The sequence below is a fragment of the Molossus molossus genome, unplaced genomic scaffold (genome assembly GCF_014108415.1).
Source record: "Molossus molossus isolate mMolMol1 unplaced genomic scaffold, mMolMol1.p scaffold_m16_p_10, whole genome shotgun sequence".
Taxonomy (NCBI): Eukaryota; Metazoa; Chordata; class Mammalia; order Chiroptera; family Molossidae; genus Molossus; species Molossus molossus.
Window position 1 is genome coordinate 91,825,889 of NW_023425345.1, and position 16,114 is coordinate 91,842,002.

The 16,114-nt window shown below is 49.5% G+C and overlaps 1 protein-coding gene across 1 annotated transcript in view; it reads right to left on the bottom strand.

Moving 5' to 3' along the window:
- The window catches only part of PRMT8 (protein arginine methyltransferase 8), an 85,797-nt gene that overhangs the window by 13,815 nt on the left and 55,868 nt on the right, over nucleotides 1-16,114 (bottom strand). The window contains exons 5-7 of the mRNA XM_036252413.1: nucleotides 10,130-10,272; nucleotides 9,424-9,511; nucleotides 1,918-2,033 (exon numbers count right to left, since the gene is read on the bottom strand). Coding sequence (XP_036108306.1) covers nucleotides 1,918-2,033; nucleotides 9,424-9,511; nucleotides 10,130-10,272 — 347 coding nt within the window. The remainder of the gene's footprint in view (nucleotides 1-1,917; nucleotides 2,034-9,423; nucleotides 9,512-10,129; nucleotides 10,273-16,114) is intronic.

The window sequence follows — 16,114 nt, forward strand, 5'->3', positions numbered from 1 at the left end:
CACCTTTTTTGGTGTTTCCGGTGCTTATCCCAGCTCCTTCACTGAGCCTGGCTGCTTGGCCCTGGCTGCAATCAGGTGCTACCAAGGGGAAGTCTCCTGCTGGCTCCTGGCTGGGATGGGGCAGAGGAAGGAGTCCGGTGTGGCCTGGGTAGATGGACGCAGGCCAGTCCACAGTGATCAGCAGATGTACAGAGGTGGTATCACACCTGCAGGTTAGGGGTAGAAAGCCACCTGGGGCCCAAAAACACTGAAGAAATTTTATCCCTAAACTGAAGCCATGACAAACATCTGGTCAAATAGAGCTGCCAGGTGTCATCTTGGCCAATGTAGTTGCACAGTCCATTTCTATCTATTCCACAATAGTTACAGAAATGTTTTGCCCTATGGTGAGCTTGTTTGAGGGTGTACTTGTCTGGTTCTTATTTGGGGCACCCAAAGGGAGAGGTTTCAGGGACAAAGGGACTAGGAAGAAGTTAAAGGATGTGTTTGCTCATAATCAATCCTGCCTGGACTTGGGATGGACCACATTAAGTAGCGAGAACCCTCTCAATGGAGAGTCCAAGGCTTAGACTCAAAGCCAGACCTTTTAGGACAACGGTTCTCAACCTGTGGGTCGCCGAAGACATAACAGTGGCAAAATTACAGTTATGAAGTAGCTACGAGAGTAATTTTATGATTGGAGGTCACCACAACATGAGGAACCATATTAAAGGGTCGCGGTGTTAGGAAGGTTGAGAACCACTGTCTTGGGATGTTATGAGAGGGAGGCAGCATCTGTCAAGACCTGTGTGAGACTCATCTCATTTTATTTGTTTTCAGAGGATCCTTCTAAATGCTGCAATGAAGCTACGAACCAAGGATCGTGGTCTTAGGAAGACCACATCCAGGGGCAAAGAGCAATCCTCATCTGGCAAATCAGCAGTTTGCATTGGTCCTTCAGAAACGTCCCCTTGTCCTCAATGGCCCTGGACCCCCTTCCCCTTCGTACACTAAATGCTCCAATCCTCCACACCGATACCTCGAGCAAACAGGACGTGAGCAGGCAGCTATGTTTCAGCAAGATGAGGGCTGGGTGGGCTGATAAATACTCACATAAATGAACCCAGATTTTAAAATTAAAAAATCAGCTTGAACCATAGGAAATTACTGTCTTTCTAGCTTTTTAAAAACAATTACATATCAGTAGTTTTATGGCTCAACATAATATAGTAACATATATAAATGCAAGGGCTTCGCAAGAGGACTGGAAGCTCAATTCAGTGCGTGAAGAGCGGTTCCCCCTCGAAGGAGCAGGGGTGGGAGGGGAGGGAGGTCAGGGGGAGCTTTGAGTTTTACTCTGTCAGGTTTGGCTTGTGTGAATATTTAATGATGATGAGAACACACTAGGGGTCGGTGTCAGGAGGATGCTGACCAGATGCTCGGCATCTTCACTGAAGAAAGCCTTGGGAGAAAAGATGTTAGCGCGTGTAGAGGCAGGAGCACTCAGGAAGGTGCGTGTACTGCTGCCTGGGTGCCCGCGTGTGCTGGGACGCAGGAGGGTGAGGACGATTACACAGCAGATTGCGGGATCCGGTTTCTTTCCTAGGAGGGCATCCACCTCTGAAGGAGTGGCTTCCCCCACCCGAGCAGACCCTCCTGCCTCCAGAGGTCCTCTCCTCTGTTACCCGCCCCCACCCCATCCCTGCCCCAACACTGCCAACACACACGAACTGACTCCCGCCCCTCAGCTGTGCCACCGTGGACTCCAGGTCTCTCTGTGTGACTTTTTGGCCACCTTGTGACACCAGAGGCTCTGGCCAAGGTGGTCTTGCCTCACCAGGCCGGCTGGCGATGCCTTCGCTCCAGGCCCGCCGCTCTCCAGGGTGGCACAGCTGGGTTCCCGGCATGCCCAGGCCCAAGCAGGATGAGTCTGCAGACCTTTATTAAACAGGCATTGGTCACCACTTGCTTTGGGTCCACGATGTCCACCAGGGGCTCCTTCATAGCAACGTCGCGGATGCAGGTCATGTCAAAGCCATAGACATTCTCCCACCCTGAGGGAACAGAGCAAGACATGAGGGCCAGCAGCAGGACCCCCAGAAGCGTCCCAGACCCTCCTGAGTCCTAGAGCACAGCATGCCCAAGAGGGTGAGGGGCATGTTCCCCGAATCAAAATAAGAGAAGCCTGGCTCATCCGGTGGAGAGCTGTGCAGGGTGCCAAGCACTCCTTCATGGTGTTTCATGTGTACAGGTTCCTCTGTATGGTCAGGAAAACTAAAGCTCAGAGAGGCTGAGAAACTTCTTCTCTAAGTTCACACAGCTAGAATGCCGCAGGCCCATGACGAGAACACACATTACCTGCATTTTCCGATGCCTACTTTCCTGTCCCCTTCTCTGAGCTAGCAGAGTCTCCTGTGAACTCTCGTGCCCGCCACCCACATGTCTATGCCAGTGCCTTTGCTCCAGCCACTCTGCGTGCCTCCCTTCTCCCATGCCCGCCCCCTAACCTTTAACTCAGCAGAGGGAAACATGGGCCCGTCTGCAACAGAGGCTACAGTTTGAATCTCGGCACCACCACTCACTGGCCAAGCCTCGTGCAAATTCCCTAACCTCTTTGAACCTCGGTTTTCTCAACTGCAAAACGAGAGGGGTGTCCATGAGGGCCTTCACCTCTCTCACATCCTACGATGAACTCACTAAGCGACTCTCCCGCAAGAATTAGCCCCCAGGTGGGGCACAAACCGTCCCAGGGGTGCTATTTGGCCCCTTGGGGCAGCACATAACATGCTTTGAGAGGGAGAAAGATGTAGGGCGCAGGGTTGGTGAGTAAATGAATGCGAGTCCGATGGCCCAAGGCCTCCCTTAGATGACGATAGTCACTGCTATCACTGTGAGCGACCACCAAGCCCAGGCCAGATGTCATTTCAGCCACCTGGAGAGCCCATAGGAACATGAGCAACTAGGCTGGGAGAACTGACACGTGGCTCACACACGGTATCGGGCCCAGCGTCACCCATCAGGGAAATGGTGGCGCTAGTCCTCAAACTCAGCTTGTCCCCTAACCCTCCGCTGCACTGACCCGATGCGACAGCACCAGGAATACGATGTCCTCTCTGCACAGCGCAGAGGGTGGCCTGGGCAGAGGCTCCAGGGACGAGGCAGCTGGATTGTCTGTTTACTCGGACAGGCTTGAAAATGCATTAGAGGAGAGATGCTTTTCTCTAAAATCTTCGGGGATTGAATTTTCTTTTACAATGCTCATCCAATACATGGTATCTTAGGGAACTACGTCCCCACATGTTGGGAGAGGGAGCGTGTAAGGAGGGAACAAAGAACAGTCCGTGAAAACCGTGCTCCTTTGACTTGTCGGAGGCACACCAAGACCTTCCCGGGGGAGAAGAGGCAGAGAGGATAACCATCTCCCAGAGGGTGAGCACTGTGACAGTCTGGCTGGAGGATGAGATGCCAGTCATGTCCCATTAAACTCCTCCAGGCTGGTGCCAAATTCCCAGTTGGAACCTGCATCTGGAGAAGGAAGCTGCCGGTTGGCCACAGGACGTGCATCAGAGATGGCCCCCTTCTGGGTTCTGGAAATAGCTACTCTTCATCTCCCCTGATGAAACACACTCACTAAGACACACCCTGGTCTACAATCCTCCCTTGGGAGCCCCGCAGCCGGGCTCCTGCTCTCTCTCTCGCTCTCTCTCTCTCTCTCTCTCTCTTGCTCTCTCGCTCTCTCAGCTGTGGCCTAAGTTGTGGTTTAGTGCAAGTCCTGGGCTAATACGTGGGACAGTCTGTGTGTGATAGCTCAAGGCCTGGGCTTGGAGTTCAGATCTGGGCTCTGCCACTTATTTGCTGTGTAACCTTCACAAGAATTCAACCTCTCAATGAGTTACTTTGTTCTTTAAAATAGAGATGATGATAATTAAGGCTGTGATGAGGATTAAACGTGGTAATAAACACAGAGAGCGGAAGACAGTGCCTGGCACACAGAAAGCGGTTGACAGACAGCGGTTGTTATCACTGTGTGGTCTGAGCCTTGGCTTTGCCACCCTTCGAGCTGGGTGACCATGGCAGATCCGTCTTTCCTCTGGGCTTGTTTATAAAGCGAGGGATTCGGTTCAGTAGCTCTGTGTTCCAGAATCATCTAGGACACTTTTAAAACTATACATAGCTGGGCTCAAACCAGACCTACTGAGTCAGAACCTCCAGACTTGGGACCCAAGAAGCTGGAATTTTAAATCTGTGTAGACAATTCCAACCAATGTGTGGAAACCTCGGTGTTAGATAACCTTCCAAGTTCCTTCCAGTCCCCTAGAGGTGAGCGCCACGCCTCACGGCCTTTGTGAAACTTGTCCAGCCGCCCCAGCGGTGGAACCTCTCCTGGGTCCTCAGCACCTAGTGCCCGGCTCCTGGCACAGCACAGGCCCACAGAAGATGCTTTTTCAATGGAAATTCATTGCCAAATATTTAGTGTCTACCTCACAATGTCCAATGATTTTGTTTCCTTTTCAGACGTTAGTTCATGTCTTACATCCCCAGCTAGACTACCTGACCTTCAGTTATTCAGCGGACAGTGACCCAGAACATTAGATTTTTTCTTCTCCTTTCGGTTGACCACTCATTTCCCATGACGTCCTCGAACGTAAGCGGAGCAGGGATGGTAGACAACCCAAATCAAGCAGATTAATTCTTGTTGCAATTCTGTCTTGTCTCTCGCATGAGTGAATGTGGTGTAAGGGCCACTGGCTACCAGGAAATGTTATTATTAATTTTCTGGTGATTTAAAACATAACATCAGAAGGATCTGTGAACTTTTGCTTAAGGGTTAAAACAAACTCTTTCAAAGAACGGCACTATGGTGCAATGAATGTAACTAAAGCAACAATGAAGCCCAGTCCTACCCAAACTACATCCTGCATGGACTCAAATCACCACTCTAATAACCTTTCCTCTCAAAGACATGTTCTTTTCAGTGAATACATATTATTCATCTATTTCTACTATTCTTTTACTGACAATTTCCAGCATTAATAAAAAAAATTACAAAACACATGAAAAAGACAAATTACGACCCATTACCAAAAGAAAAAAATAGTCAATAGAATCAGACTCAGAGGTAGCTCAGATGTTGGAAGTATTCAACAGAGACTTTAAAATTCCTGTACTAAATATGTTTTAAAACTGAATGGAAAAAGCATGCTCAAAAGATACCGAATTTCACGGATGAGATGGAAACTATACAAAAGAGCCCATGGAAATGCTGGAAATGAACATCACAGTATCAGAGACAAAGAATTCTTTCAGTGAGCTCATTAGCAGAATGGATACATCCATCAGGGGAAATAATGAATAAACTCCAGAATGAGTCAAAAAAATTATCCAAACTTAAACATACAGAGGAAAATGGACAACACTACCGACAACAACAACAAAAATAGATCATTCCAGATCCATGGAACAGTATTAAACAACTTCTATCATATGTGTAATTGGAGTACCCAAAGAAGAGAAAGAGAATCAGGCAGGGAAAAAAAAAAAAAAAAAAAGATTGTAGAGATAATAGCTGAAATTCTTCCTAAACTAATGACATCGTCAGCCCACACACCCCAGAATTCCATAGAACCCCAAGTGGGGTAGAAACAAAGAAAAGCACACCTAGACACATCGGAGTCACATTGATGAATATCAGAATAAAGAGACAATCTCAAGAGCAGCTGGAGGAAAATAAATACGAAGTACTGGAGAACATATTTTACATTTCATTGGCAAGAACTGCAGCTACATCCTCCCTCCCAGCCCTGGTCCCAGCAATTGGAGTTTCTCTGCGAGGGCTATGGGACTTCCTCGGGGAACAAAGCAAATGCCACCTGGCGCCACTTACAGTTTCTCCTCTAGACAGAAGGAACGTGTTTACGATAGTTTTACACATGTTAGGCTCTCAGGTACAAAGTCAACTCCGTGTATCAATTAAGCCAGAGCCAGAGACGAGAGCTCTGGATTCTGGGGGTGAACGTGGAGGAGACATCAGGTACAGCAAATGCGTCCTCCCTGCCTCCGACCCTCCAGCTGCAGGCCCCCGAGGCTCAACAGGTGCCTCCCTTTTCCTCTTCTTCTCATAAGCCAGGAAGCTGGCATCCATTCTGCTGACTTCCAGCAGTTTGTAGATTCATGTATTGGGTGAGAATCATGTGTTGGGTAAGATTCACGTGTTGGGTAAGAAATCAAACAGAATGCTCACCAAGTTTCCTTCCAATTTGGAGAGTCTATAACTCTCCTCCAGAATAGAAATTTTTTTTTAAAAAAATGATTGCTCCTCTCACAAGTTTAAACAGTACACCTTGCATATTCCTCTGCTGGTTGACTTTTATTCCTTCATTTGTTTACTCATTCATTCACTCGACAAAATATGCATTGTGAGCCTGGTACACGCCAGGAATTTGCCTCGCTCTCCGCGTGTTCTCCAGTAGTTGGGGAGCAAGCTGAGGGAGGGTAGGTGGTTTACTCATTCTTGTGTTCCCATGTTGCATGAGGTTGAGAAAGGAAAGGAGAAGAGAAGAGGGGAGGAGAAGGATGGAGGGTCAGGGGGAGGGAGGAAAGGCAGGAAGAGAAGAGGAGAAAAAAGGAAGCTGTTTTCCTAATAATTTATTTGCTGAAAGGGGCTGGGCATGTCTCACTCTCCCACCCCACTTCAAGATTTTTCTTTTTGAGCTGGTTTTTGAGCCAACTGAAATTCGCTTACAATTGTTCCCTTAGCAACTAGCAACCTTTATGCTTCACTTTCGATTTAGAACTCGGAGTAACCAAAATCTTCATTTATTTGAAACTGATTTCTAAATGGGTTTGCCTCCTTTGCTAAAAAACAAAAACATATCATTAAAAAAAAAAATTGACATAGAAAACTTAACAGTGTTTTCAATAAATTTTAAATGTGTGTTTAATTTTTGTTTCTGTTGGTTTTTTGACAGATACTCCAGAGCAAGCATTCCACAAGAAAAACGGGACTGGTTTTCAATTTGTTTCTTTCCCAGAAGCTTTGAAAATCGCAACAGGCTGTGCAAGGCTCAGTCACGTGATCTCCAGTGCTGGGCTGGCACCTGGTAGCCGTAGTGCCCCTCGTACCTCTCAGGGCCCGCCCGGTCCTCTTCTGGCCCCAGCTGGTTTATTACAGAGTGGACATGCCAGAGGTTCCCAAACACAACTCAGGGAAGGGAGGAGGAAATGAGATGTTTGCTTTTAAAGCATATGAAAGTCCCTTAAAGAGCTGTGCTCAGGGTCGGAGCTAAATAAATATTTAAGTGCATGTGAGAATGAAGAATGCACCTGAACGTTCTCCTCAAAACACTATTCGGTATAGTCCGGCCGGTGTGGCTCAGTGGTTGAGCAGCAACCCGTGCACCAAGAGGTCACCGGTTGGATTCCCGGTCAGGGCACATGCCCAGGGGTCATGCAGGAGGCAGCCAATTGATGTTCTCTCTCATCGATGTTTCCATCTCTCTCTCCCTCTCCTGTCCTCTCTGTCTGAAATCAAAAGAAAAAAAATTTTTTCAAACCACTACTTGGTACAGTTACACAGCAAGAGCTTCAAAAGCAGCGTTATAACGCAGCTCCAGGGCAAACCGTGTCCTCTTCAGACATATGTTTAATGTACGCTCACTGTTGAGCTGGCTCTGCAGTCTACCAGGAGAGCACATCTGTCCCACATTCTGAGCCACTGGAGGCCGGAGACCTGAGCAGCGGGCTCGCCTGCCAGAGCCAGGAGCAGAGAAGTGGGTGACAGCCCAGAGACTAGACCCGTCTGAACTGCACAGCACCAAGAACCGTTGTGTCCTTTACATCTATCACTTCAGTCCTCATGACGGGTCGGTGGGTGATATTATCTTTCACTGCGGCTCCAGGATGTTAGGGGATTTGCTCAAAGTGACCCAGGTAGGATTCGAACCCAAGACTGGCAGATTTCAAAGCATGATCCTCTAACCGAGGCCACCCTACCTCTCGATCCTCGTCAAATGTTAGAAATGACGACAGACCCACTGGAGACAGAAGGCACAGAGCCTCAAACAGCCATCCAATTCTGTCGCCTTCTGACCCTAAACTTTGTGCTCTGGTGTTATATTTGGAAGGGTGTGAACACACACACACACACACACACACACACACATTCTACAGCACAGTCACAGTCCAGCTGAGGTCTCAACTGTGGCACCAGCAGTTATTAGAGGACAATTCTGTGAATCAATTTGCCAAACTACTGAGTCTCAGCCTCTCAGGGAGGAGGCGTTTACTCATCTGCTCAGTCTGTGACTCCACAGTCATCTTGCCAAAGGGCCCGACCCCTGGAGGGGCAGGAACCCCAGATCTGCTGAGTTCCTTGGACTTCTGGAGCCTCTGCCTCGGGCTTTGGGCTGAACTGTGTGCATGTTACGTGTGTGAGGGGTTCTCTGCTCCTTTATCGTGTTTAGCTCAGGCTGGGGAGACGAGCCATTTCTAACCTTATGAAAGGTTTGGTATAACCTAGTTGAGGACCAGGCTTGTGTCACTGAGAAATGTTATCTTTTAATTTTTTTTTTTTATTATTGATTTTAGAGAGAGAGGAAGTAAGAGGGAGATAGAGAGATAGAAACATCGATGAGAGAGAACATCGATTGACCATCTCCTGCATGCCCCCCACTGGGGATTTGGCCCACAACCTGGGCATGTGCCCTGACCAGGAATCGAACCCGTGACCTCTTGGTGCATGAGTCGACACTCAACCACTGAGCCACACCGGCCGGACAGAAATGTTATCCTTTAAATTAAATAGAACAAAACAGTCTTTTTGGTCCAGATAAACAATGCAGATCGTTTTGGGCTTTCTTACTAAGAGAACAAGTTTCAGCTGATAGAGCGTTATGAAGACAGATTTGGATTCGAGTCTCCCCACCACACATGGCTGTGCACACATGCGGTCTCCATCTCCCACCCCCCTGCTCCTCCAAAGGAACCTCAGCGAAGAATACATATTTTACTTAATGTGAAGAAGAATCGATATCACTCTGATAAGTTTGAGTGGCACAAAGGCCGGAGTCGGAACGATTGGCCGGGCTAGAGGCCTGCCGTTTCTGACCCCCGTGGTGGACTTTGGGGGTAACAAAACCTGCTGCCTTCCAGCCACCTGGCCTGCTGTTCTCTGCAAAGGCTCAGCTTCTGCAGCTTAAATTATTTTTCATTCACATTGCATGCATTCTCTCTCCCCGGGACATTTATCTTATACCAGCTGTATTGCTTATTTTCTCTCTGTAGACTTCCCACCCTTGGGACTAGAGGAAAACATTTACAGAGAGAAGAATCCAGAAAGGCTGGCAGTGTGTTTACAGACTAGCTGCTCAGACTAGTCCCCACTGAAGTACCTCCACCCTGAGTGTAGGGGGGGAGGGGCCCAACAGAGAAGAAAAGGTGACTTACAGTGGATTTTGAAGTCCTTGTACTGTCTGTCTTCAATTGCTACCACGTACAAAGCTGCCCGGTCTGGGAACATAAGCCCTCCAGGTTTCTGTTGATGAATTGTGGGGAAATGGGTCTCGTAATCTATTCACCTGACAAAGACATCACATTTTGAACTGCACACAGAGTCACCAAACAGGCATCCCGTTGCCAACACTTCTCATTCAGCACATGTCTCCTTGGCCAGGGTTGGGGCTCAGATGGCCATGCTCACTTTCTATTTTGGAGCAAGGAGAATTTGAGGGACCCAGGTGGAATCAATAGAGCAGATCAAGTGGGGGAAGGTAAGTCCATCGAGGACCAGTGGGAGATGGTATGACCTCTTAGCCCGCAGAAGCCGAGGTCAGAGGCACTCTGGGCTCTCTGGCAGCCCTGCAACCCTACGTATTTCTTGGCCACAACAGATTTCTGTCTTGACAACACAGAATGGGTTTCAACTGTGGTGAAAGAAGCAGAGGTTAGACCTACAGAAGAACATTGTGACAGTTAGACATGTCAGACCCAGGGACAATCATTCTGTTCCCTGCAGCGGATCTGGTTTAAAAAGGGGGGACTAGAAGAGGTGACCTGCTGGCCCAAGTCTTCACATTCTTCCGAGGCTACAGGCCAGGGTAGGGCAGCAAAGACAGCCAGAGACCAACAAGGAGAGAGCATGCAGGACACTTACCAGCCACTTGTCCCTGGCAAAGATGACCGTGTTGAGCATTGACTCGTAGAAGAGACAGTAGCCCATCCACTCGCTGATGATGATGTCAACCTTCTCCACAGGCAGCTCCACCTCTTCCACTTTACCCTTAAATATGGTGATGACTAGAAAATAAGAACCCCGAGGTGACGCTTTGCAGGGCCGGGTGTACAGGGTCTAGCCTGGTTCTGATTCTACTTTCAGGATGGGACATACCTCCCCTTACCGTGCTATTCATACTAAACGAACTGAAAGCTACTTGCACATTTTCCCCTAAAATGTATTGAGCAGTTACCATGTGCTGGACTAAACCCACGACATGCACCATATTATGTAATCCTCCCAACAACTCTATGAAGTAAGCAGTTTATTCTTCTTCCTATTTACAACTAAGGAAACTGAGGTTTAGAGAGGTGACATGGTGGCCATGGAAACAGAGCCCAGGTCTGACATGCCATGACGCTAACATTCTTCTCATGGGCCCTACCCCACATGAGGCTCCCACGATGATTCTTTTTTTCCCCCTTTATTGATTTTTTTTTAGAGAGAGAGAGAAAGTGAGAGGGAGATTGGCCGCCTTCAGCATGCCCCCCACTGAGGATAGGGCCCACAATCTGGGCATGTGTCCTGATCGGGAATCGAACCAGAGACCTCTTGGTACAAGGGTCAACACTCAACTGCTGAGCTACACCGGCCAGACAGGCTCCTGTGATGATTCAAACAGCCAGGGCTCACCCCGCAGTGGGTTCATGAGGGAGGCAACTCAGTGTTCTGACAAGAGCTTGGGCTCTGCAGCCAGAGAAACCTGGGTTTCAGGGCTGGATAGTCTCATTGGAGCTTATTACTTTCCACAAGTTACTTGACCACACCAAACTCCAATTCCCTAGAGAACAACCCGGGAAAGTGACATCTTCATAGCAGGTGGTTGTACTGATGAAATGAAATGACACATGGGAAGAGCCAGGTTCAGGGCCAAGGCTCAGCAGAAGGTAGACATTATCTGACATGTCCCCCTTGTTGACCAGCCCATAGAGAGGGGACAGGGAGGGGCGGGGGCAGAGCCCTTGCTTTAAGTGGCTTCTGCTAACAAGTCACCTTTGAGACCTCCCGATCCTTCTATGGCAGGAGAAACTTCTTAGTTAGGCTTTTGATCACTTGACATACACCTACACCTAATTTGGAGTCTCTTTCTGTATCCGCTGTTGTAAAGATCAGAGCAAATCTCTCTTAGATGTCGCAGTGAAATTGACAGGTTGGTTCCATCTGAACATTTCCTCTGAAAGCTACACATATTCATGCTCTGAAACTCTTTCTGTCCCACCTTCTGAAAACTGACACAATGCCTGAGCTTTGCCGGGGAAGCTGAACAATGGCCTGTGCTCAGGAGTGTTGGAACAACTCAAAATTCACATCTGTTTTGAATCTGAGTTTCACACAACTTCATTTGAATCGGAGGCTTCTGGATGGCAAAGGACACACAGGTCACTGGCTCCATGTCCTGTCTTCACAGTGGACAATGCAGGTAGGTGACGTGCTCATTAGCAGCCTCTGATGATGGTCTGCTCTCCAATGTCTGGTATTTAATTAAGGTTTGATCAGATAACGCCTCCTCTATAAAGAATCAGACACTTGGCAGATGTACATTGGCCCAGATCACTCTAGACTGAGGGCCAGGCTCATGTGACCCTCCTGGTGACTGCTCATGAGCCCTACCCCTAAGAAGTAAGAGCAGGAAGGGCCAGTCTTCTCTAGAAGGTTAGAAGGGGTTGGGAGGAGTCGGTGTTGACGTTCTGCTTCGCTGGGGCTCTGAGACCCAGGGGCAGGAACTCAGCCCAGCGCAGGGCCCAGGAAGCACCCAGTTAATTCATAAGAGGACAAAGTAAAAGACTTTTGAAAATACAAATAGAATGCCTAGTTTATTTCTTTTTCTGAAAAAGTACTAACAAGGATGCTTGATCCACCTGCTTAGTCATGTGCATGCAAAGCCTGGCTTGTCTTATTTTTATAAACATTTTTAATGTGTTTTCATGGCCTCCCTTTCTGTTCTCTGTGCACATTTCCTGAAGGCTCTTCCCTAGTGTCTGCATATGTCTATGGGGCACAGACATTCAAAGAGGGTTACAGAATGAATGAGTGAATGAATGCGTTAGATCATGGTCTCCTAGCGGTCCAGGAAGACATCCTCTCCTGCTTGTGGTGTCCCGTGACCTCCACCCTGGGTGCCTAGTGCAAGGTGCACCCTGACAGTTCTGTGGACTAGACTCCAGCAGGACTGCAGGAAGCAGGAACGGACAAGAACTTACAGTCCAGTCCGACAAATAGGCATGTATGGAACGCCCCTCGGGGGCCCCAGAGTGAGGGAATGCTGCCCCTGTTCTCTGCCCTCTTCTCCATCCGCTGCTATGGATACTAAGATACGGTAGGTCCCAGAGCAGCAAAAACCACACTGTGTCTGGTTACAAAAAGGCAGAAGGAATCAACCCTGTAAAAGGCTCAACCATCTGGGCCTCTGTTCACTTAACAAGGCCCTTCTGCATCCAAACGTTTCTCAGAGCGGACATGGCCCCACTTGGCCAGGTGAGTAGACAGCCCTTTGTGAAAGGAAGAAGACACACCTCCCTTCCGTCGTGCGGACAGGGCTTCACCCCCTCCACCCCGTGCCCGGGGGCTTCTGTGCAGTGCCCAGCCTGCTCACCCTTCTGTCGGGGGCCTGGAGGCAGGCAGCGCACCTTCCACTGACAACTGACCTCGATTAAATAGTCTCTCTCCTTTGGGCCTCAGTTTCCTCACTGGAAAAACAAAAGGAGGACGTTGACTCTGAACATCCCTAAGCTCCCTTGCAGCTCCGTATTGAGCACGCGGAAGGTGTTCCGAGGGTTGACTGGGGAATAAGTACATCAATGAAGGAACGGTGCCTGCAACGTCCAGTGTGACTCCAATTTGCACTCATTTCTCAAGTCTGATATTTAAAAAAGAGGCCACATTTTTCTAGGGACCCAGATACCATTGCCCAGCTGCGTCATCAAGGGTAGTCTCTCTCAACAATTACTTGAACTACGAGATTCAGTTTCCCAGTCTGCAAAATGCTACCCCTTTATGGTAATTGATTAGGGGTTATTGGCCAGTGTATGGCATGGGGTTGACTCAAAGAACTGTGTGCGCCCTGACCAGTTTGTCTCAGCATTTAGAGCATCAGCCCGCGGACCAGAGAGTCCCGGGTTCGGTCCCCGCTAAGGGCACGTACCTCGGTTGCAGTTTGTCCCCGGCCCCATGGGGTCATGTGGGTGGCAGCCACTCGATGTGTGTCTCTCACATTGGTGTGTCTCTCTCTTCCTCCCTCTCTCCTTCCCGCTATATCTGAAGATAAGTGCAAAAATGTCCTTGGGTGAGGATAAAAAAAAAAGGCTCAAAGAACTGTGTGGGCATACACAACACCAGGTGTCCCTGCTCCGTGACAAGTCTTTTCAAGGGGATGTTAGCCACTGATATGAAGCTTCCGGATCTCACTTCACAAACACTGTCAACTCAAGGTTGGCCTGAGGTCACTCTCTAGAGCTGTGTTTTTATTCCATAAGGAAGATGGAAAGTTTGTTCAACTGACAGGACCCTGGCTTGTAAAGTTTAGCCTGATTAATCGTAATGAAATACACACCAGGAAGCAGTAAGCTCCAAATTGGGAGAGTTCCCCCTGTAACTCCAAGTTTCCCAATTAGACATCCCGATTGTTGAGAGTTGTTGTCAGTGGGATTATTTTTCCCTTTTGACTCGAGTGGTTATTACATAAATTTAGTCGTTGTAATTCATGGTCACTGGTTTAACCGTGTAGGTTATTTTTGGGTTGGGTTTTATTTTTTTTAAGTTAGTCCTGCCTGGTCTCATTCCAGCCTCCAGTACGTTCATCAGAGTCGGCGAACCCCATGGGGCGATGGGAGTGGTCTCCCCGTTGTAGACTCCTCGCCGTTTCCCAGAACAGAGCTTGTCTCACAGGGAAGTGGGCATGAGGGGCGTGAGTGCGAGGACGGGGAGCACGTGATGAGGCAGCAGAGGCTCCCCCGTGCCACCTCAGCACAGCCACTGGCTGCCCCCCACTCCCTTGCCACGCTGCTCACGCCCCAAGTTGGCGACAATCAGGCCACCTGCCACGCACCTTCTGAGCCCTGACTCACCTGTAGCCTACGGTCTCCTCCTTAGTTTGTTTCAGCTTCCTAATTCCAGAGCCTAGCAGAGCCCTTGACTCCTCACCAACATTCAAAGATTGTTATTGAATGAATGAATGAATGAATGAATGAATGAATGAGCAACTTTGAAAAAAAGAGGTATTGGATTCAGAGACAAAAGATCTTTAAACTAGTACTAATGATGACAGTAAAAACTGATCAGCATTGAAAAGCAGCTTCGGTGATTTTACGTATATTGTTTCAATAATCCTCACAGGAACCTGTGAGTTGGTTGCATCGTTCCATCGGCCTAACGAGAGAACTGGCACTCGCCCAAGTTAAAGGGTGGAGCCAAAACCCAGGCTTGTCGTGCACAAGTCACCAACCTCCCTGAGGCTCCTCCTTCATCTGCAAGTGATCAGACTGTCCGACTGACCTGCCTCGTGGGGTGGTTGTGCACACCACGAGAAATCAGAGAAGGCCGGGCAACCCCTCCCTCCCCCGAAGGCTGGTCGGGCTGGCTGGTAGGGTGAGGAGAGGTGGCATCACCCTGGAGACAGAACCCATCGGCCTCACCTCGGCTTCCCACCTGCGCCTTCTCCAGGGTCCAGATACATGGATAAGCCCCTCACAAGGTCAGACCCAGCCCCGCGCATAAGCCTGTGGTCATGGAAGAAGCAGGACACCAATATCGTGACCCTCATTATCGGAGGCACTTGGACTATATCCTGCAGGAAACAGACCCCGTAACCGGAATGGCATCCACGAGCCCTGGAGCTAGCACACTCAATCTAGTAGAAACTTAAATATGGCTCCGCTCTCTCTTCCCAAGTCCTCTATTCACCCAAGAACACAGGTCTTGGGCTTCTGCCTGGTCCCAGTGTGTGATCTGCCTGGCTTCACGTCCCAGCCTGCTCCGGCGGCTCCCTCGGGGCCCAGTCGGCTCAGCCGGGACTCTCCGCTTGGGCCAGAGCCCTTCCCTGGCCAGAGCCCCTGCGCGGCAGGTCTCCTCCCCCTGGACGAACACACGTGTACACCGAAACCACACCAGGACTCATCCCCACCAGGAGGTATCCCCGGCCACTTAGAACCCCCGGCACAGCGCAGCCGGGGCAGGTCCCACACATGGGCCACGTGCACATGTTCTGTGGGCTGGACGGGGGGAGGGAAGGCAGAAGGGAGTGGTACTAGAGTGGTTGACATCAGAGGGAAAGGAGAAGGCAACAAAGCTTCCCCGAGGCTCAGGGGTTCAGGAAAGCATGCCGGGGTTCCCTCACTCGTTTTACATGGGACAGAGCATGTCTCCCACCCCAGGGAAGGGGAACCTCCCGCGAACACCCTGCCCGCCGCCCTTAGCTTGCTGACCTCCCTCAGTCCCTGGGGCCTCAGCTCCAATGCCCTCTTCTCAGGAGAGGTCCTTCCGGTGCCAGGCTGGTCACTGTTCAACAACAGGCTCCGCGAGGGGGAAGAGCCCTGGTTTCACATGTGCTGATTTCAGTAGTGTTGATACTCCCACTGTGGCCAACTTCGAGACACCAAAGTGACTTCATCTAGTCCTCAAATCGGCTCTTAGGAGCCCGTGGAGCCCGCCCCAGTGTGCCATGGTTTTAGATACAGGACCTTTGTGACCCTCACAATGACCCTATCAGGTAGGTGCCGCTATAATTCCCATTTCACAGATGAGGAAACTGAGACACAGAAAGTGAGTTTGACAAGACTTTGCCTCTCTGGCGTCTTCGTGGGGAAGGTGACAAATTATTTTGTGGGTTCACAACTGGCCACCTGACTGGATTCCAAGCGCAGCTTGAGA